The sequence below is a fragment of the Lepisma saccharinum genome, chromosome 13 (assembly GCF_977018435.1).
Source record: "Lepisma saccharinum chromosome 13, izLepSacc3.1, whole genome shotgun sequence".
In the NCBI taxonomy this organism is placed as follows: domain Eukaryota; kingdom Metazoa; phylum Arthropoda; class Insecta; order Zygentoma; family Lepismatidae; genus Lepisma; species Lepisma saccharinum.
In genome coordinates this window covers 74,457,667-74,479,548 of record NC_139241.1, presented here as the reverse complement: position 1 = coordinate 74,479,548, position 21,882 = coordinate 74,457,667, and the positions used below count along the sequence as shown (strand labels likewise).

At 35.9% G+C, this 21,882-nt stretch overlaps 1 protein-coding gene across 1 annotated transcript in view; it reads left to right on the top strand.

Moving 5' to 3' along the window:
* LOC145997423 (polycomb protein EED-like) overlaps positions 1-21,882 on the top strand; it is a 31,075-nt gene that overhangs the window by 5,059 nt on the left and 4,134 nt on the right. Inside the window, exons 2-7 of the mRNA XM_083134449.1 lie at positions 2,067-2,203; positions 7,091-7,262; positions 8,751-8,883; positions 13,446-13,609; positions 15,770-16,009; positions 17,949-18,101. Coding sequence (XP_082990575.1) covers positions 2,067-2,203; positions 7,091-7,262; positions 8,751-8,883; positions 13,446-13,609; positions 15,770-16,009; positions 17,949-18,101 — 999 coding nt within the window. The remainder of the gene's footprint in view (positions 1-2,066; positions 2,204-7,090; positions 7,263-8,750; positions 8,884-13,445; positions 13,610-15,769; positions 16,010-17,948; positions 18,102-21,882) is intronic.

Genomic DNA, 21,882 nt, shown 5'->3' with positions numbered 1-21,882 from the left:
TATTTGCAGTGTCTTGTTTTTAAACTTGTCAAGTTATAGTTGGCATAAGTCATTTTATGTGTTAAACTCGTGTGACTTTCGGGACGCACCCTATGAAAACATGTGTGGAAATACTAAGGCAACCAAATAAAATACTATCCTGTTCTACTCGAGATATACAAGTACGTAGAGGCATCATCATATTACAGAATTTGATTCAGATCAAATGTCCCTTCCATTAAAATGAGAAATTTCAGAACAGAATTTTTAAGTTCATTTGACCCAACCTTGAATTAGATTCTGTATGCTTTCAAAAGTGTGACAAAAGTGTGAAGCTTGGTTACCTGAGTATTTCTGTATCTTCCTTTGTCTTCCTATATATGCTTTGAACCCTTTATTCAACATAAGCATACACCTTACTTAGAACTTATGGGCATACACACACACACAAAAGAAAAAGGGTTACAGAAACTAAGGAGATACCGGTATAAAATTGTATTACAATAAAGAGAGATGAATGCTTAAATATCAATGCTCTCATTTCCACTTCCTTTGGAAAGTTACTTTTCATGGATCATGATAAAGAATTACTTTAGAATGTAGCTATGTTAATTTTGCATGCATAAATTGCAAGCTGGCTGCCCCTTGTTTTATTGGTGACCATTCAAAGTTAACATTAACTTTCATTAAATCTTCTTAAACCCCAGTTTTAAAATATAAAAATATGGATGCAAGGAACTTTTTTTAAAAAAAATTACATCATGTAAAACCAAGGTGAATTGATTTTAATCACTTTAACTAAATAATTCATAGAATAATGTACAAAAGGATTTTGTAGATATCACAATCATTTCTGGTGAAAGTACATTTATGTCAAAATCATTTAAAGGCTGTAAGAAAGGATTGATTGATTGATTGATTAACTTAGTTTATTTTACTTCGCGTTTTGTGCCTCTTGGCTAATTTGCGAAGATGGGGATGAGTGATAAAATGATGAAAGTGATGAATGGACATTCACAAACAACCAAGCCCGACCGGGATTCGAACCCGGGACCCTTGGCGTCGCAGCGCCGTAAGAAAGGAAACATAATATATCTACTGATGGTGTGAAGCTCATACGAAAGAAAATATAATATGTAAACTATAAACTCATTTAAAATTCAATATTTTTTAGGCAAAAAAATAGCAACCATTTTGTGTTGAATAATATACAAAATACTAATCATGTTAAACAGTAAATATTGTCATTATTATTAAACTGTAAATAAACATCGCAGCTGATATTTTGCTAAAATTCAGCTACAAAGACAATAAAAATATTAAAAAGGTAAAGTGCTCCCCTGTGCATAGCACCATGCAATGAAGGCGTATAGGGGGTGTGGGGGTAACGCCCCAAACTTTCTTGATCCGGTCGTGAGTGGGGGTGACCACCTTTACCCCCCAGGGTTTCCCCCAGGGACCCATGTTATTCGACGCTGGGTGGGCGCCGGGGCCGCTTCCATCGTTAGAAAAGTTCCCGGATTTGAACCGGCCGGGGATCGAACCCAGGACCTTTAGAATTTTAGTCAGATGCGTTACCGACTGAGCCACCGCGGCTTAAGTAAAAATATTTTAAGTTACAATTATAGAGTACATCAAATGTTTTATTTTCACTGGAAGAAAAGTTACTGAAATTATTATAGTTAGTTGACACACTCAGCAAACATTTCCATAGTAGGTTCATATATACAATATCAGAAACAGAAAAATATACATTAACACATAATTTTTTATTTGCTTTAATCAAACTGTTCAAATATTTTACAGGGCCGTTTAGCAGAAAAAAGCCCTTCTATAAAGAAGAAATTATTTTTATCCACTCTTGTTTAGTGGGTTTTAGAGTCTGGTGTTTAGCTAGAATATTGTGTCCTTGTACAGATGTGTAAATTGCCCTAAAGACTTTCAAAAATTTTGGTTCTCAGTCTGGAAAGATTGGGGATTTTTGTTTTAATGAAATTGTAGACACCCTACTAACTGGTTTAAAGTTGCTCGAAAACAAAATGACTGTTATTTCCAAACTAATGCTAATGTGATGATTCATTTTTCAGGATGAAACTTCAAGTGTAGGAAGTGCGTCTACCACTGATAACACTTCCCGAAGTGAGACTCCCACGAATAGAGGAAGGAAGGGAAGAAGGGGGAGAAAGAAAGTGTACAAAAATATGAAATTACAGTACAAATTCTCGTAAGTTTTGCAAAATACATACCTTTTGCTAATCATTATCTCATACTGTATATGGTTTCCATACATGGTACTAATTTACTATTCATCGGACAGATTTCTTACGGTATTAACTTCCTGTAGCATTGTCTAACATCGGAAAGGTGTTTTGTGTGATGTGGGAATGTTTCTTAGTGGAAATTCATGTTCTTTGTTGAAAATTAATTCTCCGATAGACAATGTACACTTTGTACATCATCACGCATCATGATTGTGTTTTGTTCATGTTCATTGGGTATCCAGTGTTTCGAACTGTGTGTTTGCAACGAAAGTTAGAAACATGACGTGTCGTGGATGCGCGGTGAAATTCAGGTGTGGAAGATCCAGTGGATTTTGTAATTTAATTGAACACGGGATCGTGAAGAAAGGAAAGGAATGTCGAAAATATGGCAGTGAATGTAAGCTACTCGTTAGAGGGAATGGCCTGTGGGTATATGCCTAATATGACGTGTCGTGGATGCGTAGTGAAATTCAGGTAAGTTTTCCGTATCCTAGAAACTGATTTCTTCAAATTTAAAAGTTTGGGGGCAGGTGACAGGCCAATTTTTAACATGCCTTTAACAGGGACTCTATAGAGAAAGCTTGAGCGGAGCGGAGTCGGGTCCGTGGTAGCGGTAGGTCAATTGTCCCAGGAGCAGAGCCCGGAATCGGTGGGAAATTTAGACTCAAAAATTTCAAATGAAAATAATTATTTAGTTTAAATTTCCTACCGATTTCGGGATGGATAGCCCCAAAAACCATTCACGGATAGTGCCATAAAACATTAACATTTTTCTTCTTAAAAAAAATGCGAAAAAGTTTTTAAAAAAATTGGATCAGATGAACTTTGTTCACGGTTTTTCTTGGGTTCCGAAGGTTGAAACTCTGCATACCGAATGAAAATCGACAAAACACAAACACGACGTGTGATTATGTGGGAAGGTGTACGTGCCATATTGTGTCTCAGGCAAGCGAAAAGACTATGAGATAGAAGTACTCGTAATGTAAAAAATTTCAGTTACTTTGATAAAAAAAAAACGTCAATACACCTCAAGAAATGTTCCGCGAAGCATATAGGTAAGTACAAATGTCAAAAATTGATGAATCAAAGAAGTTATATGTGTCCGACGGATAGTAAAGTTTTACCCCATACATTTACTCTGTGAGGATAACAGTTTGTTTTATTGTTCAGCTGACTTGCTTAGTTTAATACAATTTCCTTTGAACTAAAAGTGAAGTAAGTACTGTGGGAACTCTATTTTTATGTTTTTTTTCTGAGTACCAAGATGAGGTCGATTAAATTCATATGGTTTCATTTTTCTTCAAATTCTCCATTCAGTTCTATGGCTTTGAACCTATGTCATCCCTGTACTTGCTCATCCACAAGAGGACAATGGAGGAAATCTTTAAACATGGCCTGCATCCACCCTACAACCCAGATCATGCCCCATCTAAATTCTATCTGTTTGACCCAATGAAGGAGACACTAAATGGAACAAAGTATATATGTAGATGACAAAAGCATTATTTAGGTTGTCAAGAAATGGCTACAGGATAAAGTCCACCTCATGCACGGGAAGGCTAATCAGGACTGTACCTACAGTTTAAAGTGGGAATCAATCCTGAGATTTTTGTAAATAATTTTTAATATTGTTTCCGTGTTCAATTTCAAAGTAAGGAAATACAACACTCTCAGTTGCAAGCACAAAGAAACTTTTCTTCCATCAAAGAAGGAATATAGTTTATGCAGTAATTATTGTGTAATATTCTCTATCCCCATGTTTCTTCATCTCTTTTAGGTCCAAATATTCTCCTAAGTACTTTAAACTCTCAATTTATGTTCTTTTAAAGTTAGAGACCAATTTTGACAACTGTATAATAGTACTGCCATAGTAAATAAATATTAGAATATTCAGACATTTGCCTGTAATGAGGTCTATTATTAGTTATACTGAAATGGTGTAAAATTATTTTACAGGGGTGTGTATTCTACACGCTCACCAAAACAATAGTAAACACACACTTGTGTTTGAGGTGCTGCATCTAAAAATGTCCTCTTTTTTTTTTAGATTATGAAATCTAAAAGTGTCCTCTTTTTTAAAGTTTGTCATCATTTAATAGACTAATAAGAAGGCATTATCTTGAAAAACAAAAAAATATAATCACAATTCTTTTTTCTTGCCGACTCATCCTGGGATAATTTATCGTGAACATGATGGATATCCAAATTTTCTTAATATGCAGATATTTGTGATAATCATCTTTTGCGTAGTAATAAAAATAAAACAAATTTCAGGCTAATGCTATAAACGAGAGAGAGAAACGATCATGCACTGGTCATATCAGTCCATTTGTGTCCATTATTGGTATTTCAGTAACAAAAAGGTGTGGAAAATTATCGGTAAAATCCGTAATTTTTTGCTTTTCCGAGGCTGCAATTTTATTTTTTTTAATTTTTTTTCTTACTGAATTTTTGGCTGGATGATAACTTCTCAGCAACAGCCAAACATATGACAAAGGCTGCTGAGGGAGACAGCATTTTGTTCAAAAGCAACATGATGGAAAAAGGCCTTAAAATTGTTCCCACGTTGTCACCATCTCTGACTGCAATCAGTGATTACATGTAAAGGCATTGTGGGGGTCAAGAAGGCTCAACTCTTGCTAGCAGTGGAAAAAGGAGAAGAACCAAAGTACAGAAAACTATCAAGCCATGACAGAGTTTTGTAATAACATCATTTTTCATACAAGATAGGAATGAATAAAAAGACAAATCTTATGGTGGCTATATTTTGTTGGGAAGCAGGTGACAAGATCAAAGGCAGGGCTAAAGCGAAAGCACTGCACCCAAACATGACATTGAAGGGATGTAACTGCCTGGTGGTCAACGCCATGTGGAAATAAAAGAAACCTTTCATCGACAATTGTTGCTCGCACACTCGCGGGTTAAGAACGTGAAGTTTTCAAAACCAGCATTATTATAATGCTTGGCTAATTCCGGAGTTCCTGGGAAAGGGATGAATGTCGCAGCCCGATGCTGACACTGCAGTGACTTGTTTTTATTGCAAATGACAGAGAATAATGGTCAGCAGGACGTGTACAGAACTGCCAAATGAGCATCTATATTTGTGTATATTTTTATGTAGTTTTCCTCCCTCCCCAGGTTAATCCAAACGATAAGAATGCTCTTTACATTCATGGGCCGGCCCCCCCTGGAAAATGAAAGTCAACCAAAAATTATGTATTTCACACATATAATTTCATTTTAGCCATAATAATATGTGTTAATTATTGCATGAACACCATAAATTCAAATTTAAGCAATGTTTTTTTAGGGAACAACAATATTTTTGGAGAAAATGTGCCTTGTTTGCCCCCTCCCCTGAAAAAAAATACCTTCCTTGCCCCTCCCTGGAAAAAATCCTTCGGACGTCCATGTTTACATTTGTACTTATTTTGCATTCCTTGTGGAAGCTGTACGGTATACGCACTACATACATTATTTTACACTCTCTGGCAGGGACACTTATAATAATACACCGATTTTTATTTCGGAGTATCTGCAATACTTTAACAATGTTTGCAACATTTCATAAACTACTACTTCTTCTTCTTTTTGCATCCTCTGGGGGTAGAGAGAAGTTTCCTGTGACATTTTATGTGATATAATGTTTTATGAGAAAAATTTGGAGTAATTGATATCATTAATACTAATGTGATGTGATGAGTTTTGTGACTCAGTAACTAGCCTTTGTTATTTTAAGCTGGAATTATACAAGTATCGGTATTGGTTGGAATCGGTTAAGGTATCGGTATCGACAAATGGTGGTATCGGCTCAGCTTAAAAAACAATCGATCCATTCATGCCTGGATACCATGTATTTTCAAAAAGTTAGGCTTGGGAAGTTTGGTCTAATGCAATACAGTGTTGATTTTTCACTTCGGATGTCCCGATGATATTTATTTGGTGCATAACTTTTTGTGCACCCTGTTTATTTAGATATGGTAGAGATAAATATTGATAGTTTGCTATTCTGACATGTACATAATCATAATTTTTGATGTAACGTTTTGGAGAACATCAGACATTTATTTTTAGTTTGATTGTTACAGTTATATCATAGTGGTAAATTTATCAAAATTGAATGCAGTTATGCAATGAATCTTGTCAATAATACTACATTGGTATAACTGTAACATTAGTCAAATTAATAGAGGCACATATTTTTGGTAAATAAAGAATCAAAATTTCGGTACGAAAACAGAGTCAATTTCAGCTTCAAAAGTGGTGAAAAAGCAGTATATAACATGACATTTTGGTTTTATGAACTGTGAATATAATTCTAAATTTGATTTGAAAACTGCACTTATCCCTTCTAATAGCACATTTATGTCGTTTCCAGAATATTAAGTTTATTCCTGTATAAAGAGGTCCATTTTTGCTTATCAAATATTTACAGCAGAACTAATCAATTTTCTGTGAAATGCATAACTCCCAGGATAATTCAAGCTTCAAACATCGGTAAATAAACTCTAAATTTCGTGTTCAATAGTCTGTTTCGCATTTTGCAATTCATTCCGTGACAAATCAGGGTAGGAAAATGCACCTCACACCTTTCAAAAATGAAAAATTAACATTAGAATGTGTTATTTCACATTTTGTGTTTTCGTCAAAAACAAAGTATGCATGCCTCTACAAATTAACAATAAACATCTGATGAAGGGAGCATATGTTCTCCTGAAACATTACATAAAAAGTTGAATTTATGTACTTGTAAATACTGTAAACTGCAAGAAAAAATAATTCCACAATGCAAGCAATACGTACATACAAGGGAAATATTAGTTTGTGCTTATTTTTTTTTTCTGTAATAGGTGCAGCGTGAAGGAGGACCATGGCCAGCCACTCTTTGGTGCTCAGTTCAACCACCATCTTCGAGAGGGGCAGCCATTAATATTCGCTGCTGTCGGAAGCAATCGAGTGACGATCTACGAATGCTTAGAGGGCAGCGGAATGAAATTGCTTCAGTGTTATGCAGACCCTGATGTATCCTTCTGAATATACACTCTGAATAACAATTCTTGCCTTAGATGTTACACATTTATCACAATAAATGGCACTTCAGTATCAAAATCCATTTTTGAACTCTGGTTAGGATATCCCCTTGGGTTTGATTTTCCTGGGGAAAAGAATTGGACAATTAATGATATTTTAACATTTACAAAACAGTAATTTTGCCTGTAGTGTTATATGGATGTGAAACTTGGTCCCTTACATTAAAAGAGGAACGTAAATGAAGAGTATTGTTTAAAAAAAAATCCCAAGAAAAAAATTTGGACCTAAAAGGGATGAGGGGAGAGGTGAGTGGAGAAGGTTTCATAATTTAGAACCAAATCATTTGTATTCATGTCCAGATATTATTAGAATAATTAAATCAAGAAGACGTAGGTGGGCAGGCCATGTGGCACAAATGTGAGAGGAAAGAAGAGTTTACAGGATTCTTGTTGGGAAACCTGATGGTAAGAGACCCCGTAGAGAGGCCACGATGAAAATGAAGGGATAACATTGAGATGGACCTAAAGGAAATCGGTAAGGATGGAAAAGATTGGATTGATCTTGCCAAGGATAGGGATAAATGCAAGGCTTGTGTTGCTGAAGCCATAAACCTTTGTGTTTAAGAAGGCTAGAAAGTTGGTTGGTTAGTGGATGGCTTGTTCATATACGTGCCAGCACCACTTGACATGAATTAACATTTCTCTGAAACTGCAGTTGGTATTTCAGTTTTGTCTTTTTTCTTCAGATGAAAGTGTGACATGCTCGAATTACACGTCAATACGATTATTGGATGTTTGTCAAGGGCTGGTTTTATTTTTTAGTCAATATGAAATTTGCCAAGCATATCAAATTCCACAACCATAAAATTGAGAAAGGACATGTCAAATACAAGCACACACTTTGATAGACACAAAAATTAGAGAAACACATGCCATCATCCACTACAACCATGAACTGAACATAGATAGTGGTCAGGCACGCCACGCCTGGCTTCTGTTACTGCAGCAATTAACACCGGTGAACAGCAGACGACATATACACAGACATACAGGTGACAGCAGCACACCTAGCGGTGATTTAGGATGAAACAACAGAAACTCGCCAAGCAACAAATTCCAACGAGGATGGTGGCAGTGGCTACTGAAATTAATAGAAAAGAATGTAAAACAGCTTCACAGAAAACGTAAGTACCTTAATTATGAAATTTGAAATTTGTTTTTTTCAGATGCTCAGTCAGAGAGATGAAGTAACTAGGGAGAAGTGGCAGAAAAATGAAGTAAAATAAACCAAATCGAAACTGTAAAACAAAATCATTAACTTCAAAATTGTTTTTAATCCTCCAAAAAGCTTGGAATGCACATTTGGTGGATATAAAATGAAACCCATGCCAATTTAATTTCTAGTGAAAAGTGTAATGAATGTGAAGCAGCATTAAGGGTGCTCTATGTGTTACTGCAAATCCTTAACTCAATTTCCCAGCTTGATGAGAATTACTACACGTGTGCCTGGTCCTATGATGATGCAGGGAAACCCCTACTGGCTGTGGCTGGATCCCGTGGAATTGTTCGCATCTTTAGCCCAGCTGCAATGTCATGCATTCGGCATTATATTGGTACGATAGTGTAATACATACCTAGGTCCTTAATTTTTTCAGGGCTTCTTATCAGTCTGGAAATCCTGAGAAAAGCAGTGAATTTAATTTTTTCTGGAAATGTTAGATATGTTTGGTTGAGTGAATTCTCATTCTCAAATAGATCTGCAAATGTCCAAGGTAATTTTTCACACATGTAAAGTTGAGCCTGTGATTTCTCATTTTTGCTATTTCACTTGTTTGTTTCCATCTTCTGCAAAAAAGCTGTAATAAGTAGTTTGGCACGTCATTTCTTCACTAAAAGAAATGAACACCATTCAGGTTTGTATATCATAATTCTTAACAAATGTAAGTGAAATTTACTGTTTTTTTTCTGGAAATAATAATGTTTTTGTAGTAGTGCAGTAAAAGTAGGTTTTCGAACAAAAAAGAGAAATAGGATAAGCAAGATATTTTAGGTTTGTTGTGGCCAAATTTTACAGGGTGGGGCCCGAAAAACTAGTCAATTTCGAATCGGTACATAATATGTACAGTACATTTGAAATGATAATGAAGCATATACTTACTGTTTACAATGGATGTTGAAAGTGGTCACCATTAACCTGAAGGCACATTTGCATACAGGATAACATGTTTCGCATGACAGCTTGCAGTTCCGCATGTACATTTTGTATACTAATCGGAACGGGGCTAGTTTTCATGCCGCACACTGTACTTCAGTTTTGTATATTTACATTACTGGTAGTTACAGTAGAAATTTACTACAATAAGTGGCTATTGATATTTTCCAGTCATTTTTTGTGATGGTGGAAGGTTCTATACATACGAGTAATAAGTAGATCATACTAATATATTACTAAATTTTAGAATTTATTGCACTATAGTTGTTACGGATTTATATAAAATAGAATTATTTGCTTATCATTAGTTAATCCATTTGACTCCTCTCCACCCAAGAATCAATTACTGTTCAGTTTATCTTCACAGTGTTACATCTTGTAAGTGGGATTGTAAGTGTGAGCGTTTAGCTAAAATATAGTGACCTCCAGACTTGTTCATGTACACTAAAGTCCGAGCTATAAAAAACCAACTGGAAATTTTATTTTTGTCTCTTTCGTTGAAAGACAGGGAGATTTACATGAACCCTTGTACCAATCAGCTTGGTCTATTTGCCATGGTGAGGGGAAATGCTTGTGGTGTTCTGCATTGCGAAACTTACGCCTGACAGCAAAATAGGCAGCTATGACCCCCCTCCTCAATAAGACCAATGCACAGCTAAGCCTAGTGGTCGCAACAGGGTTGCAAATGAATTGGTTTGTCTCTGCCTGAACTGGGAGCGGAGGGTGCAAGTTGACAGCAGAATGCATCATTTACAACAGCAAAAATCAGGTGTGTGGCGACACAGCTTTTTGCACTTGGAAATGAAATGTCTGGGTGTGTTCACGTTGGTTCTTTGATCACTCGGGCTTCAATTGAAAACCCATGTCCAGGGCTTGAAAAATTCCGGTCACCATGGCGACTAAAAATTTCAGCCTGGCGACTGTGGTCTTTTGCTGTAATATGTACGAAATTTTGATGATTCTAAGTTAGCAAATTATTATTATTTTTTTATTAACGTTGTGAACATTTCATAGAATCAGTAACAATTTCTTACCCTTTGTCCCCCATTTCCTCCTTTCTCAAATAATTTAGCGATGTTTTGAATACCGTGATGCTCAGCATCTTATACAGAGAGTTTCAAAAGTTGCACAATCCAGACTTTGGAAATGTATATCATGAAAACCGTAAGAGATATTTAATCGGGTTTTCTGCATTATAAAGCCTCATCCATTGAGATATTTTTCAATGCTTAAAATTATCAGTTCACTCCGTACAGAAAAGTATATAAATTAATAACTGATGGAAAGGAACATTCAAATTTTTCCAGAAATGAACTTCTGAGTAAGAAAAATATGTAAGAAATTATCGAAGGGTCATAATTAGACATTTGATGACTGATGCCATGTGAGTTTGTCATTTGCGACCAATATTGGTCATGTGCAACATTTGATGAATTTTTGACTGGCGATTTTATGGGTTGCACGAAAAGTGCCATTTTTGGTACATATATCCGTATATGTCAACACTAGCAGGTTGAAATATTGCCAACAGTTGCATGTAACATGTGTCTAAGTATTGGCTATACATTTACGTGAAAAATCGTAAATCAAGATTTTGTGCCGAAATTGGACTCTTGAGAGAATCCTAGGCTGCCCTTGGCTCATTTTCGCAGCTACTGTGCCTGTTTTTCAAATGGATTCAGCATGACGTATTCATTGGAGCAGTGCTTGTGCATTTCTGAAGAGTATTTACTACTCATTCTTACGCTCATGTGAATGCCCTGCTACTGCTGAACCTCACAAAGCAACTGTTTTATAACCAGTCGAACACCAACAAATGATCCCACAAATTGGTTGAGTTGGTATTTATTGTTAAAAATAAGTTCTCAGATGTTTTCAGCAAATCAACAATGATTTTTATAATAATGTAATTGCTTTTATTTAGATAAATGCTAACATAAATTTATGAATCCAGTGATAGCTTACAGGATTAGTTTAGTGCAGAAAACCCGGTGTAAATCTCTCTTACGATTTTCTTGATATATATTTTCAAAGTTTGGATTGCGCAACTTTTGAAACATACTGTACGTAGTATGCACAATTGCTAGTAGGTGGTTTCCTGGCGCCTAGCTTTGAAGAAAATTTTTTGAGCACTGCCCATGTCTGTGGCATACTGTGCCATTGCTCTACCAACTGAACTACCAGGAGAATACCAGTGTTGGGCGATATATCGTCCAGATGATAAATCGTGATATTGAAAAGATATTGTCCAGGCGATATCAACTAGACGATATATCATCATGATATTTTGGCGATATATATCGTCCCAATATTTGGCAATATATTGTCACAATATTTGACATGATATATATCGTGTTGGCGACATATCATCATAATTGGCAATATATATATCGTGGAGACGATATATTGCAATATCAAATTTACAATATCGTCCATCCCTAGAGAATACCAGCAATGGCATGTTAGTTCAGTTGGTAATTTCTGGCTGAGCCTGTATGTTTTGTTTAGCCTTTAAATGCCTTTTGGGACCAGGTAAGATTCTTGTAATTTCTCCTGAACAGCTATTAATACTTGAGGGGTTTGAAGCACTTTTAGTGGAAATGGAGTTACACATATAACTTAGAACTCTGAAGTATCAACAGTTCAGTGCTAGAAGCAAGTACAGTGGAAGGGACTAACCTGAAGAAACGTAAAATTGAGGAACATTTTATAAATGTATAATGCGGAGAAATGTGAAACTGGGGTTCCACTGTATCTCCCTAAGTTCAAATTCTTGCTCATAGAGGCACCATTATGTTTGTACTCAAACAGCTAAACATAGGACTAAGTTATTTAAATGGGCCTTTTTCTCAAGCTGTCTTGGATGGAGACACGTGTGCTCTGAACCCCTCATTTCATCTCCGTTATTCTTTTTTTCTCAGTATATACATATTGAGGTATGACATTCTTGAATTTCGTTACAGTACAAGAGTTGAAGGTATGTTGAAACCTTCTTCTTTTCTTGAAAAAACTAAAAGTCTTTGAAAAAATAGAAATCTGATTTGTGTGTGAGCTTTTCAAGTATGGTGATATGTACCAAAAAACTTCACCACCTGAGAACTGATTGTTATAGAGGGTTGATGTTTAATTTGTTCTGAGCAGAAGGGCAAGGATTTTTCACAGAAAATATTACACGGCAAAGCCTAGTCTAGAAAGAGAATAGGAAAAGATCGCTCTTCCACAGACTTCCCACTCCTCAATATAATGACCTCCCGTCAAGTGTTGATGTATTTTACACGTATGCCTTTTGGTCTTCCACCAGAACATATGTTGCTAAATAATATCAAATAGTACCATGTGTTAATCTTTTGTGTTTTTCATTATTTTTACTTTTGTTCTTTTTATTGTTGATGATTTTAGCATAAAATGGTTACTCGTGTTGTATCTGAAATTTTCTCAAGAAATAAATAAAATTTTAACTTCTCCCACCTTTATACGAAAGTAATTAAGGCCGGCCCCGTGGTGGAGTGGTTAGCACATCACGCTATGATGCCAGAGGTTCAGAGTTCGAATCCCTCCCTGGGTATGGATGTTTGTGAGTGTCCATTCATCATGTTATCACTCATCCCCATCTTCACAAATTAGCCCAAAATTGGCACAAAAGGCGAAGTAAAATAAAGCAAATCAATGAAAAAGTAATTAGGTTTTGTTGGATTATGCCAACTTGCCCAGTGAATATATTCAGGTAAAATTTTAATTTCCTCTTCTTCATCTTGTAACTGCAGTAGGGAGGATGAAATTCTTTCACTTCCCACCCAAAGGATCTTTCCCCAAAAAACAAATCTAACTTCAGCTCTCTACGATAAGTAGTTCCCCTTGTATGACTTTTTTGTCATCGAGAAGCACACACCTGAAAAACCTCCCACCTGCTAATTCTGTAAATATCTACAGGGTACATGTTAATATTTTTTGCTCCCGTTACAGGTCATGGTCATGCTATCAACGAGCTGAAATTTCATCCCAGGGATCCAAATCTTCTACTCTCGGTGTCGAAGGATCATGCACTGAGACTGTGGAACGTAAAGACGGACTTGTGTATTGCCATATTTGGAGGAGTGGAAGGCCATAGGGATGAAGTCCTCAGTGCTGTAAGTATTTAGTGCAGAAACGACAGTTTGCTTTAATTTTGTGGAGTGATTTAAATGTGAAGTTAGAACAAGGAAATATTAGTGTCTAGTTGATAAGGATAACATGTGGACTAGATAGGGCCTCTCTGATGGCGTAGTGGTAACGTCGTCCCCTTGTAATCAAGGTATACTGGTTTCAATACCCAGTGGAGCCACATGGCACTTTATACTGTCGGTCCATTCCCAATTAGTAGGGGCATGCATATTTCGTTTTTGACGAAAAAACGAAATTTGAAAAAACACATTGTAGTGTTAATTTTTCATGTTTTTGAAAGGTGTGAGATGCATTTTGTGACCATGTTTTGTCACGAAATAATGCGAAATGAACTTCAAAAAGCGAAATTAACTCTTAAACACGAAATTTACCATTTATATACCGACGCGACACTTTCTGAAGTCTGAAGTATCCTGTGAGTTATGCAATTCCCGGAAAATTGATTAATTCTGCTGTTAATATTGGAGAAGCAAAAATGGACTCCTTTACACAGAAATAAACTTAATACTCTTATAACTACATAAATGTGCTATTAGAAGTGAAATGTTAATTCTGTGGAATAAGTGTAGTTTTTAAATCAAATTTAGGATTATATTCACAATTTTAAAACCAAAATGTCTTTTTATATACCACTTTTCATCCAATTTTTCACCGCTATAACACCGATATTTAATTTTATTTACCGCTTTTGAACCCGAAATTGACTCAGTTTTCGTACCGAAATTTTGCTTTTTTATTTACCAAAAATATGTGCCTCTACCAATTAGCCTTTCTGTGCGTAAAGTGCACGTCAAACAACAATTGAATATTAATTATTTCTCTTGTAGTCTACGGTTATTACAAGCATATAAACAGTTTTTCGTTGTGACATTTCAGGAGAACACACACTCCCTTCATCAGACATTTATTTTTACTTTGATTAAAGATACAGTTTTAAGAATGGTTAAAATTTTTTAACAATATATACAATGGATGTTGTCAATGTTACATTGTTGTAATATAGCAACTTAACTGTGAAATAAGCAGTCTGTTTTATTGTTATTTAAGATAAAAAAAATTGATCACCTTTCTTTTTTAAAATATGAATCCCAAATGTCATCAGGCAATTCAAAATTATTGTTGCTTTCACTGAGATTCTTGATGTTTTCCGTTACATTAAATTTTAAACATGGTGGCCTACTCAATTTGGGCTAGATCATATATCATGGCAATATATTGACAATAGGTACCATTTGAAAAGAATGTGTGAGCCGATATCACTTTGAACTTAAGCCGATACCGATGCTTGAAAATTGTAATAATTGATAGTTGTCTGAAATATTGATTAACATTAGTGGGTGAGAATTCCACTCCAGTTATAAGCATCAATTTACGATACTTTTCTTTCAAAATATACAAAAATGATATCAGAATATAATAAAAATACCTCCTATGTAATCAAAGATTACAATTTTCCTGCACAATATTGGTGCAAATTAATTGGAAAGGTCGAATTTTGCATATTTTCCTGGAAAATTGTCAGGTATCGGTAAATAAAATCCAACCAATACATTTGCATATCAGCTCATCCCTACAAATAACTATTTATTTATCCATCATTGTAATGATAAAATGTTGTGTTCCGAACTTCGATTTTACATGATACTGGGAACTAAGGTGGAAAAAAACTGAAAACTTGGAAAAGTGTAAAATCCAGGCAAATTTTATGTAATTTTGTTCTATTTGGATCATGAAGAGTGAATGAATTAATAGAATGTATCATGTGTAAAGGGGGAATAAATTCAGGAACATAAAATTGAGCTGTATTATTACAGGGTGTCCCCCAAAAGATGCATACACCCAATTATATCACTAACTTTTTGTTCTTTTTGGAATGTAACTGATTTTAAATAATGACTGAAGCTATAGTAAGATTTGAGGAATGGAATTTATTCAGAAGTGATCCATAAGTATGAAACCTTAAATGAAGTGCAAAAAAGAAGTTTAGAAAGGAGTTTCAAAGAGGTCCACCAATGGTAAATCACCTGCTTGATCACTGTGTACAGTATTTATATGTAGTTTGAGAAGATTTGCTATTGAAGGTTACAGTGGGTTTTTTTTTCTTTAACATCCTGTTCTCCTTGAAGGATTTTGATCTCCGTGGAGAACGCATCATGTCGTGTGGCATGGACCATTCCCTGAAGCTCTGGCGGCTGAACAAGGAGAAGCTGCAGGAGGCCATCAAGAACTCTTACACGTTCAATGCGAGCCGCAGCGTTCGCCCTTTTGACTCGGTCAAAGAGCATTTTCCTGATTTCTCCACGAGGGACATCCACAGGAACTATGTTGATTGCGTGCGTTGGTTGGGAGACTTCGTATTGTCAAAGGTAATCACTCATTCACTCTGTCTCTTTCTTTTCAATTCTTACTCAGATACTCTCTCATATGCCAAAGCCTGTCAAACCACTTGAAAACCAGGGAGGCTACTCGCCGGGAATTACGTGTGCATTCTGCATGAATTTTTCTCCAAAGAGGTGAAAAATTGCAACTTTTATTAATCCAAATTCCATTGAATTTATACATATTTAGAAATGCACTGAGGTATGTTTTTCACAGTTCATTTTTGAATTTTATTGAAGAAGGAAAAGAAAGCTGCGTATAAAATAAAATAGAACAAAATTCTCTCAATCCGTTTTCTTTTTTAGTGTCCTTTGCAGAACAATCTATCTGACAGATGGAAGATTTTTGCAAGATAAGATATCTTGAATTTGAGGAGTTAAATTTTAGTTTGAAATTCGTACAATTAACAATTTTTTCGTATATTAGTATATCCCGTAACATTTGCGGCTTGTTTTCGTAGATGTATTTTCAGTCTGAGTATGTTAAAAGGCAAATGTAAACTCTGCACCTTAAACTATTTTTTTTGTTAATATATAAGGTGCCATCAAATGACAAAAGTCCATTTCCATGTGCAGAGTTTATTACCGACATTGACTACACATATTCACCATATGAGGTAAGGCACTTATCCCACTTGGGTACCAACTGATGAATGCCTTGGTGGAAGAAGTCCTTGGGTTGTGAGGCAAACCATTCTGTCACTGCCACCTTCAGATTTGTGCGTCCAACGCATAACGGCAGCCTCTGAGGTGTTTCTTTATTGGTCTGAAAATGTGGAAATCCCATAGACTCAAGTCAGGACTGTAAGCAGGGTGGTTGAGCATTTTCCAACCGAAGGAATTCAACAGGTCCTGTGTTTGAATGGCGACGTGGGGACGAGCATTATCGTGCAGTAAAATAATGCCTGTGCTGAGCTGAGAAATGTCAGGCAACAACATCAGCTAACAAGATGATGGTGACCATATTCTTCGATGACCGTGGTCCCCTGCTAGTGGAGTTCCTTCCAAAAGGTCACACCTAATGCCAACACGTACTGCGAAACTCTGCGTCGTCTGCGGACAGCAATAAAGCATAAGCCACTTGGCAAGCCAGGCATCATTTTACTCCATGATAATGCTCGTCACCATTCAAACACAGGATCTGTTGAATTCCTTCGGTTGGGAAGTGCTCAACCATCCTGCTTACAGTCCTGACTTGAGTCTGTGATTTCCACATTTTCAGACCAATGAAGAAACACCTCAGAGGACACCGTTATGCATTGGATGCAGATCTGCAGGTGGCAGTGCCAGAATGGTTTGCCTCACAACCCAAGGACTTCTTCTACCAAGTTGGTACCCAAGTGGGATAAGTGCCTTACCTCATATGGTGAATATGTGTAGTCAATGTCAGTAATAAACCCTGTACATGGAAATGGACCTTTTCATTTGATGGCACCTTATACGTATATACCATTTAATTGAATTAGAATTAGAGTTTTTGGATACATTGGAATCACACAGACCCTTTATATTGTTACTATATTTGTGTTTGTGTGTTGGGGGGGGGGGGCGATTGTAATATGAAGATTGAGATAGAGAAAACATCTGCATGTTGGGAAAATTCACCTTGAAAACCTGGAATTATACTTGAATTTTATCATGATCTTAGAGTGGCCACCCTGAAAACCCACCCTTGCTGATATCTGGTTTTTGCTTTTATCAACTAACATTGTAACTAAACTCATTTCTCTCTCGGACAAGGACTGGTTTGGCAAGAGAAGGAAAGTCATAATTTTACATTGTCAGAATAAATACTAAAGCTTTAGTTTTCTGCACTTGTGTACAATCTTGGGATTGCATTTTACTCTGTATGTTCATTATCCATGATTTTATTCGGGAACTATTCCATCCCATTTTAAATATGTTACTTTAATTACTTTTCTTCCAGTCATGCGAAAACAGCATCGTTTGTTGGAAGCCTGGACGTTTTGACGACAAAGAAGTACGTAATGGTGACACAAATGTTACAATCATCAACAGATTTGAGTACCGTGAATGTGAAATATGGTTCGTAAGATTTGCTATGGATTACTGGCAGAAGGTACAGTATTCCTCATACTTAAAGTGTAGTAATGTAAATTGATATTTCATTCAAAGATTATAAAAATAAATTGTATTTTACATAAGATTAAAAACAATGTAAAGTGGATAGGAATTTATAAAGATTTCTGAAATATAATAGATAAAGAAGGTTAGAAATAAATTTAAATGCATGGATAATATGATTTAATAGGCCAGCATAATACTCTATCCGAAACTGAGTAAGTCAAGTGAGAACAGATTAATTGGTATGGTATGGTATAGTATCACTAATATTTTGAATAATTTTCCATTCAAATATTTCATTAAATAGTCTCATCCAGTAATGTCTTCTGCCATGTTATTATTTGTTTTTCTTGAATATCAACATTTAATGGTTTAATAGAAAAATTGTATTATGCACCTTCATAATATGCTTTGTCATTTACCGTATTTACGGGTGTATAGTGCGCATGCGTGTATAATGCGCACCCTGGTTTTTGATGGGTAAGAGTGACAAAAAATTATATCTCCTATATAATGCACAGAACAATCCAGTTTCAAGAAATGGCTTTCTTAGTTGTAGGTTGTAAAGCTGTTGCTATGCTGATCAAGAGTGAATGACGTCATACCTATTCAATTGCTCATTCCTTCTTTTTCAAAATGTATACTTTTTCTTTACGTGACTAATGTAACATTTATATGAGACACATTCAGGACCTTCCAAAGAACAGTTAGCAGCACAAGATTTCTTCCATTAAGAAATTTACACACTCCATGTATGTCATATTATTTGGCCAGTAATACATTTTAATTTTTATCATATTTTTCCTTGTTTTCTTTCATCCAAAGTACCATAAAAATCAGAATGTTCCTTCAGGTTTTGATGAACTTATTTCAATCGCTTTTTGCATTAGTGTTGTTATCTTGTATGGAATACTGTTTCCATATTCAGAAACTGCAGGATTCAAGCTTTACAACGATATAACATGATAGGGTTCCGTATACATGAAAAATCAATGCAAGTGTCCCAAAATCATGGAACGACCCTGTACGGTTTCATGTTAGCTGTCTGAATTATTCTGTGCATAATATGCACCACAAATTTTGGAAAAAAGTGTGCATTATACATGAGTAAATACAGTATATCAGATAGGAGCAAGATCAGTTCTCCATAACATTTCTTCTGGTCTGGCCCTGGTGAAAAGAATAGTTGTTTTTAATGTTGGGTCGAAATTAGAAGCAAAACATAAAAGTAAGATTTTACAGAATGATCAATTTTAAGGAAGTGAAAACTAATGGGTAGTTAATGAATACTATTGGTGTACTCATGTACAGGTATTTGTGCAAACATCCTCTGGGGAATAATTGTATTCAAAACGGAATGTAATTTTAAAGTTGATTTTCAGATTTTGGGATCAAAAGTGGTGCCTATTGTGAATATAACCCTAAGTTTGATTTAAAAACTGGACTTATTACACAAAATACTAGCAGCACATTTATGTAGTTATCAGATTCTTAAGTTTATTCCTGTGTAAAGGAGTTATTTTTTTTGCTTCTCAAATACTTACAGCAGATTTAAACACATGGCCTTGAAATTAGGTGGGTGGCAGATGTTCACATTGTTGCAACATCTTCACACAATCCCATGTGTTCGGAGGTTTAAGAGAATGAAAGATCTCGTTGTAGAGTTGGTCTTTGTAATCCATGTGATCGGGGCTCGAAAAATCCCAGTCGCCATGGCGACTAAAAATTTCATCCTGCCGACTGTGATCTTATGCTGTAATATGTACGAAATTTTGATGAATCTAAGTTCAAATTGCAGTACAGCATGAGTTAGCAAATGATTTTTTTTTTTTAAATCAACATTGTGAACATTCCAGAGTGTCAGTAATAATTTCTTACTCTTTGTCCCCCAACACTCCATTTCCTGTTTTCTCGAATGATTTAGCGATGTTTTGAATACTGTGATGCTCAGCTTCTTGTACAGAGTGTTTCAAAAGTTGCACAACCCAAACTTTGAAAATGTATATCATGAAAACCGTAAGAGATATTTACACCGGGTTTTCTGCATTATAAAGTCTCATCCCTTGAGATATTTTTCAATGCTTGAAATTATCAGTTTTCTCCATACAGAAAAGTTAGATAAAGTAATAACTGGCAGAAGGCAGCGTTAAAATTTTTCCAGAAATGCACTTTAGAATGAGAAAAATACGTAAGGGTCATAATTAGATGACTGATGCCATGTCAATCTGTCATTTGCAACCAATATTGGCCATGTGCAACATTTGATGGATTTTTTTTATTGGCGTTTTTATGGGTTGAGTGAAAAAGTGCCATTTTTGGGACATAGGCAAAATGCTAGCAGGTCGAAATATTGTCAACAGAACCTAAGTATTGGCTATACATTTACGTGAAAAATCATAAACCAAGATTTTGTGCCGAAATTGGACTCCTCTTGAGAGAATCCTAGTCTACCTCTGGTTACACTGAATTCTCTTCGCTCACTTTCGACTCTACTATGCCTGTTCTTTGATTCAGCAGGGCGTATTCTTTGGAGCAGCACGTGCATTGCTGAAGAGTATTAGAGTATTTTACTACTCATTCTTACACTCATGTGCAAGAGGTTTTCCAAGAAAAATCTCCTGCTTTTGCTGTACCTCACAAATCAACTGTTTTACGACTAGTCAAACACCAACAAATGATCCCACAAATTGTTAAGTGTTGGTATTATTATTGAAGATTAGGCACGCACAGGAGATGTACTAAGTAGAAATGCTGGCTTGACCAGGACTCGAACCTGGGTCTCTGGCATACCGTACAATTTCTCTAACCACTGAGCTATTGAGCCAGCCTGGCCTCGCCTGTTTTCTCGCTGTCGCTGTTTTACCTGTGTGGAATCTTCTCTGCCAGTGCTACCGCAACGGGATCTGTTGCCTTTGAAACACAGTAGACTTCGACATTGCCTGGTTCCTCCCAGCATAGAGATGTTAATGCATTTTTCGCTAAAAATTTATACGTAGTACATTTCCTGTGTGTGCCTGATCGTCAATAATTAACATCTCTACGCTGGGAGGAACCAGGCAACGTCGAAGTCTACTGTATTTCAAAGGCAACAGATCCCGTTGCGGTAGCACTGGCAGAGAAGATTCCACGCATGTAAAACAGGGACATCGAAAAATGAGGCGAGGCCAGGCTGGCTCAGTAGCTCAGTGGTTAGAGCAATGGCACGGTATATCAGAGAGCCATGTTCGAGTCCTGGTCGAACCTGCATTTTTCGCTGAAAATTTCTACGTTGGTATATATTGTTGAAAATCAATTCTCAGATGTTTTCAGGAAATTAACAATATTTCTTAAAATAATGTAATTGCTTTTATTTGGATACATGTTAACATAAATTTATTAACCCAGTGATAGCGTACATGATTAGTTTAGTGCAGAAAACCTGGTGTAAATACCTCTTACGGTTTTCATGATGTACATTTTCAAAGTTTAGGTTGTGCGACTTTTCAAACACTCTGTAGTATGCACAATTGCTAGTAGGTAGTTTCCTGGCGCCTGATTTTCAAGAGCTGGCGCCTAGCTTTGAAGAAATAAGATTAATCCTGTATTAATACAAAGACACAGAAAGATTAATCTTGTAATACAAAGACACAGGAAGATTAATCCTGTAATATTGATTGATTGATGTGCTTTATTTTACTTCGCTTTTTGTGCCACGTTTGACTAATTTGCGAAGAAAGGGATGAGTGATGAAATTGATGAATAGACACTCCCAAACATCCATGCCCAGGCCAGGATTC